The 13,115-nt window shown below is 38.9% G+C and overlaps 1 protein-coding gene across 3 annotated transcripts in view; it reads left to right on the top strand.

The window, feature by feature from the left end:
• The window catches only part of micu1 (mitochondrial calcium uptake 1), a 50,612-nt gene extending 37,644 nt beyond the window's left edge, over positions 1-12,968 (top strand). For 2 of the 3 annotated variants that reach the window (XM_079473557.1, XM_079473558.1), the window contains exons 6-12: positions 2,451-2,565; positions 3,039-3,121; positions 5,277-5,477; positions 6,450-6,587; positions 7,476-7,584; positions 10,653-10,742; positions 10,933-12,211. In XM_079473557.1, coding sequence (XP_079329683.1) covers positions 2,451-2,565; positions 3,039-3,121; positions 5,277-5,477; positions 6,450-6,587; positions 7,476-7,584; positions 10,653-10,742; positions 10,933-11,096 — 900 coding nt within the window. In that variant the 3' untranslated portion in view covers positions 11,097-12,211. Of the gene's footprint in view, positions 1-2,450; positions 2,566-3,038; positions 3,122-5,276; positions 5,478-6,449; positions 6,588-7,475; positions 7,585-10,652; positions 10,743-10,932 lie in introns of all 3 variants that reach the window. The other variant, XM_079473559.1, reaches the window with a different exon arrangement.
• Positions 12,969-13,115: the final 147 nt, after the last annotated feature.

Raw genomic sequence — 13,115 nt, 5'->3', positions numbered from 1 at the left:
TGTTGCTGTTGGGCGTTCAGATCTGAGACGGCGTCTCTTGAAGGTGACGGCAGGGACATAGTAAGCCTGGAGCCTATTAGCCCTTCACCGCTCCTCCTCACACACACATACACATTTGCTCCTGTCAGTTCATTCTGCAGCACCTGCTGCCTGAACCTATTCCCACTTCGACCAGTTTCAAAGCCAGTACAAAAATAATCTGTTCGCACACTAAACCCTTTGCACACTAAGAAAAGAGCAGCAATGCTAGATTTGTACACTTTAGATGTGCATGGCCATGCCAGAGTCGATGCTGTGATGCTGGGCGGTTGTGGGTGGCTGCCAGGGCGTTGCTGTGCGGCTGCTAAGGTTTCATAAATGGTTTCATTTAACACATTGCTATACAGTTGGAAAGGAGTTGCTACGCTAGGTCAGAGCAAGGTTGTTGCTACTGGGTGTTTCACACCGCCCCATCCCGGAGTCTCGATGATACTCTAATCTGTATAGATATCTGGTAAGTTAAAGGAACGGTTCTGCCATGGTTTACGCACCTTCGAGTTGTTCCAAATCTGTTTAAATCTCTTCGTTACACGCAGAAAGATATTTGGAAGAATGCTTGTAGCAAAACAGGTCTTTGCCACCATTGAATACCATTGTAGGAGACTTCATCTTTTTAATTTGTTCTATTGAACACAAAAAGAAGATATTCTGAAGAATGTAGGAAAGCAAAGAGTTCTGGGACACTATTGACTACCATTGTCATTTTTCCTACTATGGGAGTCAATGGTGGCCAAGAACTGTAAAGCGAGTAAAAAAGCGGAATATTTTGAATGATTTTAAGATTGTGATAGACTTTGACCTTGTAAAACAAGCCTAATGGCGGTAAATTAAATGTGCAGTAAGATTGCATGTGGGTGAGTAAATTATGGATTGAATTCATTTTGGGGTGATATATATGTTTAAGTATTGGGCGCTGACCTGTTTCAGAAAATAACATGCAAAGTTAAGTTAGTGTAGCTAGAGGCATGTATGTACTATCATGTAGAGTATATTTGAGACGTAATATAGTATGTATTTGCAATAATGATAATAAGGGATGTAACAATTCACCGCGAGCCAGTTGAAAATAGATTTTATAAAACGGTCAGTTCTGGTCCTTGATTCTGATTGGCTGAGCCGAGTTTTAAGCCGTAAAATGCACTGTTACCCCCTGCTTTCTTCTTTAATAACATGTGACGATTCAACTCGCTTGAAATGTTATCCGAATCGCTATACTTGCTTTGAACAGCAGGGGCTGCTGTGATTATTACAAACTCGGAAAAATTAGGATATGCTGATATTTATTAAAGTCCCCGTGAACCGGAAGTTGCAATCGTTTTTACTTCCGTATTTTGACGCATTTCAGAGTCAAATGGAATTTGGAATAAGAATAATTGTGGGCGTGGCTTTCGACTGTCTCTGCGATTTGATTGGACGTATAAAAACAGCTTATGTATTTTGAAATGGAAGTGGCAGCAGACTGACAGTTGAAGGGGAGGAGTTAACATATGCTCCGCCCTCTTTTAAAAAGAGAATGACCCACATCGATTGTCGAACTATTTACAATAAACGCTGCGATATTTCATGAAAAAATAATCATATGAGACTTTTGTATTATACATATTTTGATTTTTAATTTGTTTTAAATGTGCAGTTTAGTTTTTTTTGTGACGTAATAGATATTTTTATTTGACATACATTTTAGCATGTTGAAATGCAGAACTGGATGAATGTCATCACAGTGGTGTGTTTGGGTGTTGTGTTCAGTCGGCTTGATGTTCTGCCTGATGGTCAGGTTGTTTTAACCCATTCTTTCTTCCCCTTCACACACTGATGGGATCCCCTCAGACCGAGGTAACACAACATATGAGCAGACACTGATCCCTAGCATGCTATATATATATATATATATATATATATATGTGTGTGTGTGTGTGTGTGTGTGTGTGTCTCTGTTCCCACATGTGATAATGTTGATTCTGTGGCACCTTCAGTCGCTGTCTTTCTACATCACAACACAGGTCAACTGTGTTCACCGAGTCACGTTCTCATTGATACTCATATAGTGTGAACCAGTTTATTGCAGAAGAATGCAATACAGGGTGATGTTGTGATTTGTAAGGCGACATTCGAGCAGTTGTTTAGTATAGACTGTGTATGGCCGTGTAGGTTTTGAAATACAGCCGTTTGGTAATAATAACGTTATGTTATAATAACACTGTCTTCGTGTCCTTTGCTCTCGTCTCGTGTCGTGTATGAGTATGCAACATTGCATGATTGTATGTGTCCGTGTTAGCATGCTAGAGCATCTATCTGCTGCTCTGTTCAGACTCTATGGAGCTGTGCTGTAACTGGACTCTAATGCGCCACCTAGTGGTCAAGAGAAGCACCGCTGACTCTCTGTATCTGTGTTTGTGTGTGCGCACCTGCAGAAGATCTCTCAGGACCGAGAGAGGTTTGCTGATGAGGACAGTATCTTCTACACGCTGGGGGAATGTGGACTCATCTCATTCTCGGACTACATCTTCCTCACCACCGTCCTGTCCAGTGAGTGTTTGCACAAACAAGCAGAAGATCATTGGTTACGAATGTAATTGTAGAAATAGCCCAATCACAGATGTATTCAACACCCATAAAAAGCTGTTTCACTATAGTAACACGAATGATTTTAGAGAATTTGATGTTTTAGAAGGAAATGTGCAAGTCATGTGGTTTTACATTAACTCATCTAACTAGTTCTACATGACTTCACTTGATATCATTTCACATTTTAACTGAATTGGTTTTAAATCGAATTGTATTAGTAGGTATATAGAAACCAGAGTCGCATTGATCTTCTTGCCTTGAGAAAGAGAGGAATCCCATGATTCAGCTGTGAATGTTATGGTCTTAGTCGACTTTCTCAGCGTTCCGTTTCCTAAAAACATGAATGCAATTGTATTGCTTTTTTGAAAACCGTGTTAAGAGATTCCAGCTGTCATGTTGTCATACCCGAAGGTTTCTTCTCTGTCCTCCTGCAGCTCCTCAGAGGAACTTTGAAATCGCCTTCAAGATGTTTGACTTGAATGGAGACGGAGAGGTCGACCTCGAGGAGTTTGAGCAAGTAGGTGAACACAAAGACCTTCAAAGACACGTTTTAAGCTTCTGTGGTGAAGAAACGGTAACCTTGTGGGGACGCTGGTTATCAGCAGACATTTTAAGAAGTTATAATAAGTGATGTAAACGTGGTCAGATGAGGGCAGATTGTGTCATTTGAAGAGGTAAACTGAGAGGATTCATGAATACCTGAAAGATTGTCATTGAAAGATTAAATTATGTTTAATAATTTACAATTTTATTCCAAAAATTTAGGTTCTTCTCATATTATTAGCACAATAATTGAAGTTTAATCTTAATATTTGTCATTTTATGTTTTGCATTTGCAGGCCATGATTATCATATAATCAATATATGTGCATTTTCTTTTCAAATGTGTATTATCATCTATTTTTTCAGTTTGCCTCCTGGGCTACATTTACCTTTTGTTTCCAAAGTCATTGAACATCTACCTGTTTAAAGTCTTTCTCTTTCATGAAGCATTATGGGTACACGCAATGCCCTTCAGCACATACACTGTTTAATAGAGTTTACTGTATATAAGACAGTATGTTACTCTGTATTCTCTGGGTGTGAACCATCAGTAATCACTTTTCAGCCCTACAGAACATGATCAGTATTATTAAATCACTCAAGACTTCTAGAAGCAAACTGTACTGTATACTACAAATATATTGTCAATTCCCACATCCATTCATTCATGAATTGTATTACGTCGGAGAAAAGTTTTTTTTGTATTATAATTCGTTAATCTAACGAAATCTATAGATAAAACATGTGTGACCCTGGATCACAAAACCAGTCTCAAATAGCACAGGGATATTTATGGCAAAAAATAAAAAGTGTCTTTATTTATTATTTTAAGCAAAGATCATGTTCCATGAAGATATTTTGTAAATGCCCAACCGTAAATATATAACAAATGTATTGTGAGTAATAAGCCATGCTAAGAACTTCACTTGGACAACTTTCAGACTTGGACTGCACCCTCAGATCTTTTGTTTCTCAGCCAAATATTGTCCTGTCCTAACAATTCATCCAGCTTTCAGATGATGTCAAAATCTTGATTTATAAAAATGGACATAGGAAGACAAGTTTGCTATCCAGGGTCACATTTCTGAATCTCTATGAGACCTATTTTTTACAGTCTCAGATTTATGCCATTTTACAGAAAAACTGTGCCAGTTGCCATGACACCTCATGATGTCACATGCTGACTGTAAAATGGAGAAAAACATATTGGTGCCGGTGAACTTTTGTGTACACAACACAAGGTGTCTGAACCACTTTTAAAATATTCTTTTCACCCAAAACAGTATTTAGACGTCAGCGAGCTGAAGCTTTTGTGTCTTGTACAGTCATAGATTTTAAATACATCAGAATGGTTTGATGTTGAAATGCTTCATTAAACAGCAGAATATCTACAGTCAGTGATTTATTGATGCTTATCTTTAGCCGGCGTCCCAGAACCCCTCATAAATCACTGCTTAACAACACACTGCCCTTATTCCCGAGAACCGGAGGAGCTAATCGTCCTTGATGTTTTCAGACAGTGACCCTGTTCCTGCTGAACCCGTCCTCTATCCCTCGACACATGGACATTAAGACATTTATAGCCCTCCTACAGTTTCTCTCAGAGCCTTTCTTCTTTCTCTCGTGTCACTCTCGACATGTTTACGTTGAAGAAATATTAAAACCTATATTGATTAAAACTTTTGTCTTATGCTGCATTAATGAATTATTCGTCATTTTAAAGAGGAAAGAATGAGGCTTTTAAAGGATTTCTGATAGTGTGTTCACACCAAATGAAGCATTACGCGCGAGTGATTTACATTGCAAAGGCGCGATGACCTACTTGCGGTGCGATTCGCTCGAATGAAGCTAATTGAGCGTTCGCGTGATTCGCACGAGTTGAGAAATCAGAACTTTGGCGAAAATAACCAATCCTGAGCTTGCTCTAGTAGGGCGTTGAGCCAGCGGCAGAAACCCCTCCCATGACGCGAATTCGCATCTTTAATTAAGCAAATTTCACGCGATGATGCGAGTAAACTCAAAATGTTCAAGCGTCCAACTACACGCGAATTGCGCGATTTACTATGAGAGCAGAGAGTCAATGAACTATAAATGTAAGGAATGTTGAATAACTCTTGGTGTTTTTCCAGGTTCAGAGCATCATCCGTTCTCAGACCAGTATGGGAATGAGGCACAGAGATCGCTCGACCACAGGAAACACTCTGAAAACCGGCGGGTGCAGTTCGGCTCTCACCACCTATTTCTTTGGAGCCGATCTAAAGGGCAAACTCACCATCAGCAGTTTCCTGGAGTTTCAGAGGAAATTACAGCACGACGTGCTTAAACTGGAGGTACGGCGCAGATAGCCGAGTAGAGAAAGAGAGGAAAGATGGAGAAGTGTAGACGATGTATCTGAAAGGACAGAACGATAAATTGAGGTTAAGAGTTGTCAGATTTCAGAAATGGAAGCTCAGCCTCAAGGGAAGCCCAGCATTATTTACTCGTGCAGCCTCATTCCACACAGAATTTTGTGTGCTTTCCTGGAAATAACAGCACATTAATCTTTGTTAGTGGGGTTGAGCCATTAGGAGAATGAATGAAACCTTATTGAACACTACTGTGGCTGTGCCACCATGATACTTTTATATATAGTCTCTCTCTGTCAGGCTTAAAGTCCCAGTGAAATCAAAAATCACAATGCCTATTTTTTCATGAAACATTGCAGCGTTCATTGTAAATAGTTTATCAATGTGTGTCAGTTTCTTTTTCAAATTCATGTGTCCTCATAATTAAAACCTGAAAATGCACTTCCGTCCTGCACATGGCGTATAATATCCGTTAACTCCTCCCCTTCAACTATCAGTCTACTCTCAGTCCCATTTAAAAAAGCAACGGCTGTTTTTAAATGTCCAATCAAATTGGAGAGAAAGACGAAAGCCACGGCCACTATTTCTTTAATGCTATATTCCATTTCATTCGGAAATGCGTCAAATACGGAAGTAAAAATGAACGCAACTTCCAGCTCACAGAGACTTTAAATCTCGCATCTCCATATTTGAATTTTTTATAAATTATCATATGATATGGTGCATTAATGATTTAGCGGTGATCTGTCCCTTGAAATGAATCTAATAGCAACATGCTGATGCATTTTATGGAGCAAGCTCTTCGACTTTCGCTGTCAGCTACTTTAAATCCGCTAAAGCCATCATGACCTAACAGTGCCATGCCCAACACTAAAGTATTCGGTCGAACATGCATTGTAAATTGTATTGAGCAGCTGATGCTAATGTTCAGCACTTCGTGTTTGTGTGTGCGTGTAGTTTGAGAGAAATGACCCGGTGGACGGCAGGATCTCAGAGAAGCAGTTTGGGGGAATGCTGCTGGCCTACAGCGGAGTTCAGTCCCGCAAACTCAAGCTGATGCAGAAGAGCCTCAAACGGATGTTCAAGGACGCGCAGGTGAGCAAAACACTAATATGAAGAATCTCTGCGCGTGTGAATGAGAGCATATTAACATTTAACGCTAATGAAGTAGCAATGCGGGTACCAAACTGACAGTAAACAGACTGGAGATTTGTGTCAGTTGGCTTTATTAGAAACTGTAACAACAATAGGCACAAATATTTGCTTCATTCATTCACGTTAACACACGCAGTACAGTGGTAAAAGAGTAATTTTGTACAGAGTATCATTTCTTATTCTTTGGTATGTTGAGGTGAAATACGAGGCAGAAATGTTTTGTAAGATTGAATAAAAGCATACACATCTACCCTGAGCTTCTACACACACACAACCACACAGATGCTTTTAGTTGCCATGGTTACAGAAGAGCGGCTAACATGTTTTACAGAACATGCGATATGGTGAATTTTGTGTTAGGCACGTACCATGAGAGTCAAGAGAAGTCCAATCTCACTGAAGTCTCACAACTGACCAGTTGCACTGATATGGAATCAGGGAAAATAAAACATTTTTGTCATGATAAAATCATCAAACCATTTATTATTCAATCCTTTGATTCTTTGCTCTAGTGCACATTCTGTTACCAAGGGAAAATAAACCAAACTCAGGAACATTCCCCCAGACCACATCCCCGTCCCAATATTACAAAAAAATAGCCATGATGAGAGTTCCGCGGCTCTCTCTCTCTCTTATAAAGAGACACCCTGTCTTCCTCTCTTTCTGTAATCATGCTTGTTAAAGAGATAATAAAACACTTTCCTCCACAGGCTCTCTGCATGTTTTCAGCATCTTTGTTAAGAGCTCATCATCTCTCTGTAAATGAATGTAACCGAATGAATTGCTGTAGTAATGGGATGTGGTTTGTCTCTGTCTCTGTGATTGTAGGGTATTACGTTTGAAGAAGTGGAGAACTTCTTTACCTTCCTGAAGAACGTGAACGACGTTGATACTGCGCTGAGTTTCTATCACATGGCTGGAGCATCTATAGATAAAGGTACAACAAACCTATAAAACTGAACCTAATCTAGATGCTTTACTTTCAGCATTGTCAATAAGAGCAAGGGGGCTCATTTAACCAGTCAGTCTCTCAGGATCATCATGAAGCAATCGAGCCATGCCCTAGCAACCCTTTACAGCATCTTAGCAACCGTTTAGCAAGACCTACATCTCTGCATCAAAAGATCATATAGACATGGGGGTGGGTTTGTTTCACTTGTGGCAGGAATTACGTTAACATCATGATAGCAAAATGCTAATCATGTTATCATCATGCTAGCAATATGGTAATTGTGTGATCATCATGCTAGCAGCATGGTAATTGTGTGATCATCATGATAGCAATATGCTAATCGTGTTAGCCATCGTGCTAGCAATATGTTACTCGTGCTAGCAATATGTTACCCTTGTTAGCAATCAGGCTAGCAATATGCTAATCGTGTTCTCATCATGCTTGCAATTTGGTAATTGTGTGATCATCATGCTAGCAAAAAAGTAATTGTGTGATCATCACGCTAGCAATATGCTAATCGTGTGATCATCACGCTAGCAATATGCTAATCGTGTGATCATCATGCTAGCAATATGCAAATCGTGTTAGGATCAATGCTAGAAAACATGCTAATCATGTAAATATCATGCTAACAACATGAGAATTGTCTTAGAATCATGCCTACAACATGTTAATCGTGTTAACATTGTTATCATCATACTAATCATGTTAACATCATGCTTTCATCATGTTAATCGTGATAACATCATATAAGCAAACATGCTAATAATATTAGCATCCGTGTTGTGCCACGGTAAGCAACACTCACATTTTCTTCAAAGAATGTACCTATCTAGTTTATACTTACTATTTTTGATTAGGCTCATCCTGATCCCCTAGATCAGATTTATAAGCCCATAAATGTCACACAAACACAGTCATCAATGTTCTAGTAACTCGGATGTTCCCGGCCTGTATAAGTAAAGGGCTCTTGTCCAGAATAAACTGCTAACTGGACCGGATTTCAGGCCAATGGTCAGCGGTGGCTCTGCAAGATTTTGCAGTGAAGCACTTCTTGCATCTCATTTCCATATTGCATCACCAATATCTGGTCTGGCCTGCCATCAGCAGAGCGGCTGTGCTGTTAAACACTCTGCCAGATGAATCTCATTTCACTGCAGCTGGCGCTCATCCCAGCAGTGCTTTAATAATCTTCTTCATCCTCGCTGACTCTTCTTACACACACACACACACTTTCACACAGTGCTAAAAGTCTCCATCTTTAATTGTTCATCCTGTCTTTATACTCTCACCTTTCTGTCCTTCAAACCCACGCCAGCTAAAAGCTTTTTGTGATTACAGCTTTCAGTTTACTTTTGCAGACAACACTAGATTCAAACATCATTTGTAGATAAATGTGAGATGTGCCTGCCTGTGCAAAACAGAGTGTTGTTTATTGTAGGTTATACAATTTATACATATAAATAACTATGTGTTCAGAGGTGTGTAAAAACCTTACACAATGAAGCGTTATGCTTTATTAGCCCAGAGTGAGCTATTTCGATCTACATACACCGCAGGTCCCCTTACATGGAATTCACCATGTTGTTTCTACAGTAGCCCTAAACGGACAAACTTCTCAACAGATCTTGTTTCGTAAATACATCATCTCCTTCTGCAAAGACGCGAATATGTGATGACATCTTAGTTCAGTGTCAGTCGCCCTAGTGCTTCAAAGGGAGGTGGGAGTGTTGGGAGTGAACCGTTGGTTGCAATTCACAATCTCAACACTAGATGCAGCGTAAATCTCCACATTGCAAGTTATAAGTAAGTTTATGTTTAAAAAGAGCAAAACATATATGCCAAGAAAATATCAAACTTAAAGTAGAGTTTAGCTAAATGACTAAATGTAAAAATGTAAATGTAGAGTTTAAATGTAAAACTAAATTCAAGTTTATTTTTCTTACCTCACAGATTTCTTTGTGCTTGTTTTAAGCATAAATGTTCTTCTTTTCTATAATAAAACAAGACTAAATATCTCAGGTCCCTTTCCTTGTCAATCAAATGTATCTTGATAGAAGAACTTTTGTTTTATTGCCATTTCTTCAGGAATTAAAATAAAAAATTACAACCAGAGGCTTCACGATGTTGTTGCATCTTGAGTCTCACTGATTTGTATTGTGTGATGTAAAATCTATGGTTACTACTACTACTTAGGATATAAGAATCACTATTAACAACTTTTAGTACAATCACTAAAGAAGAAAAACTCGCTTTTTATTTATTTTCTTGTGTCTGGTACCAAAATAAAAAGTGCAGTGTAGAGAGACAGGGACAGGAGAGAGAGAGAAAGAGGGAAGGGTACAGGAGCCAAGATTCAAACTCTGGTCACCCACAAGCACTTTTTGTGCAACATGTTGGCGTACAGTCCACTTGACCACCGGCACTGATGCAAAACAAATGTTAAAACATGCAAGTTTTTATGAAGCAGATTAAACAGCGTACTGGATTTGTGAAAGTCCAAAAGGACCGCCCCTCTCCATTTCTCAATGGTTAGTGGATGCCTACATCGCAAGGCTCCTTTTGTGTGTCTCTGCAACACCCGTCTATTGAAATCAGTGGATTAGCTGCATTCTGTAAATCACCACTAGTGTACAGGGAACATTATACTCGTGTTTAAATCCACAGCGAGCTTATCCCAGGATTCATCACACTGCAGCTCAGTGTCTCTCAGTCTCATCTTTAGCCTTTAACACTGTCCTTCTGAAGCTCCTCTGATCCACCTCTCCAAAGAGACTTTCTATCAGCCCGTCATCTTACATCACTCTCTTTCTCACTTCTGCTGTCTTCTCATCTGGAAGAACGCCAGACGCTCTTGTTTTTCTGAGGCTGGTCTGGTTCCTCCTCACCATTAATGTCCACTGAAACACACCACAGGCTCTTCTTTCTTTATTTCTCTATCCATCTTTCTCTTGCTTTATAGCAGGGAATGAATGTCCTGTATTTATCCAGTCCAGCGGGATACAGGACTAATCTTTAGGGTTGAATAATTCTCTCATTCTGTCTCTTTCCAGCAACTATGAAGCAGGTGGCACGCACGGTGGCCAAAGTAGAGCTGTCGGATCATGTGTGCGATGTGGTGTTTGCGCTCTTCGACTGTGACGGTGAGTGAACGGATTCTTTCCTTTTTGGACTTGAAGAAAATGTTTGAGAAATGTCTCATGTATGTCTCAAATATCCTCATGTGCGTTCTGCGGAAGAAATAGTCATACAGGTTTAAGATAACATGAAGTTGGCAGTAGGTAACCATCAGATTACGTAATCTCCTTCAAACTCTCATATTCTGTCTTTCAGGTAACGGGGAGCTGAGTAACAAGGAGTTCATTTCCATCATGAAACAGAGGCTGATGCGCGGGTTGGAGAAGCCCAAAGACATGGGATTCACCCGACTGGTGCGCGCCATGTGGAAGTGCGGCCAGGACACCGCCTGGGACTTTGCCATGCCGAAACAGCAGTAACTCTCAGAGAGCCGTCCTCTGTTATTACGCTCTGTATGGACTTTCATTAATCATTAAGGAATGAACTCATTAGGATGGCACATCTGACGCGCTGTGCTGCAATGGCTCATGCATCTGCTACTTCCGTGCCATGTCCAAGATCCCTTCCGACAACTTCATGAAGAAATCTTGGTTAACTCGTATTTATTTATTTGTTGTTAACTAGCTTTGAAGTTGGATTGTGTAATTCTGCATACACTAGTTTGACGATGGCACGTGGCAAGAAAACAGCAAGAGGTCACCAAAATAAAACGCTTCCCTGTGTCCTACAGGCAGTGAAATGAGTTTAAGGGTGTCGTTGAATGTTAAGATTTATGTTATTCAGCTTTGATATAGAAACACTTGCTGCCACTCTCTTGAGTGAAAACCAAAATACACCCCAAATGATTTAACAAGCAATTTTCATTGTATTATGAAATGCATTAATGGAATATCATTTACTGATAAGTGAATGACTTTATTAGTGAAAGAATGATATTATTAAAACATTTTATTAAAACATCTCCGTTTGAGACGTTCAAGCTGAGGCTTCGCACCATCCTTACGGGGGAGATTGTACTTTTGATTTATGACTACAAATCCCTGGGATTAACTAGCAACCCCTTATTCATGAAAATAGGCTTCCTGCACCCCATAAACAATATTGAGATATCAAATTTTGCATAGTCCCATATCCTGAACAAATAAGTGCTTTTTTGGTAATATTCAATATCCATTTTTTGTCAGGTTAACAATCTGTTGTTCCTGTTTCGTAGGATGTTTTATAGCAGGACGTGTCCCTAATCTGTTAATGTATTTACAATAATAAATTATGAACACTGTAAAAGTTAAGTGTGTAATTGATAAAAGCACCATTAGGCTAATGCATAGAAATTGGCAACAAAAGGCTAGTTTAATATTTCAGAGCCACATGGCAAACGGTTTCATTTATTTTATTTTAATTGGTTTATTTTAAAATATGCAACATTTCATAAGTGCAACCTAATGCCCAATGAACAGCCATAAGCACAAATAATAAGAGGCAGTATATTACAGCAAACTGTTATTGATATTATTGAGTAAAAACATGATTGATGCCCCATACACTTCAGAGGTGAGTTATTTAAAGCATGATGATATTTCATTTCACACAACTGAAGTATGGTGAGTGTTTTAGATATCCACCGCAGGGCAGCACTACATTAATACACATTTATACTTTCCCCTCCTGCTTGAATCATTTTTACACTTTCTGTCGGTACAATATAAAGACAAAGTATAAGAAACAATCACACGTACAACAAATAGTCGAGTCCAAATTACTATTATTTGAGAAAACACTTGGCAAGATGCCTCTTTGTCTTATCCAGCTTCAGTTGTGATGTGAAAGAAAAGCCCACTGCAGAGCTGAATGGATGTCTATTCATGACGGTATTTAACCTCATTACTGTACCTACCGATCCAAAATGCTGCATCCTGGGTGGTTATATAGCTCAAATATAGTGCACAAACAAAACTATTATTATTATGCAAACAATTACAATAAGGAATATCAAACTTAAATAAGAGGTTCTAGGAAAACCAGAACACATACACAAACCTAGAACAAGACAAACAACATAACGGAGTGAAGAACAGATCAAGTACAAAATGAATAATAATACAAATACTAAACATCAGTGTCTTCTAAAAGCTCAAGTTATTCAAGCAACATAAATAATTTTCTTCCAATTTTCGATTTTATTTTGCTTAAAGTAATACCAAAATTATTTTTGAAAAATAGAAAACAATGGTTTTGTTTTAAGGCCCTTACGTTTGTGAATATAGAATTTCCCCAAAATAAAAATATTGTTTAACAAAAATCCAATGTGTGATAATTATTCTGAATAATACATTATTTTGAGAGAGGCCTGTAATTTTCATCATGAGTACACTTCAACTATGAGAAACTGAATGAGAAGAAAAATCCAGAAAATCACATTGTCTGATTTTTAAAGAATT

The sequence above is a fragment of the Barbatula barbatula genome (assembly GCF_947034865.1).
Source record: "Barbatula barbatula genome assembly, chromosome: 14".
NCBI lineage: Eukaryota > Metazoa > Chordata > Actinopteri > Cypriniformes > Nemacheilidae > Barbatula > Barbatula barbatula.
The sequence above is the reverse complement of the archived record's forward strand: the minus strand, read 5'-3'. Positions and strand labels throughout refer to the sequence as shown.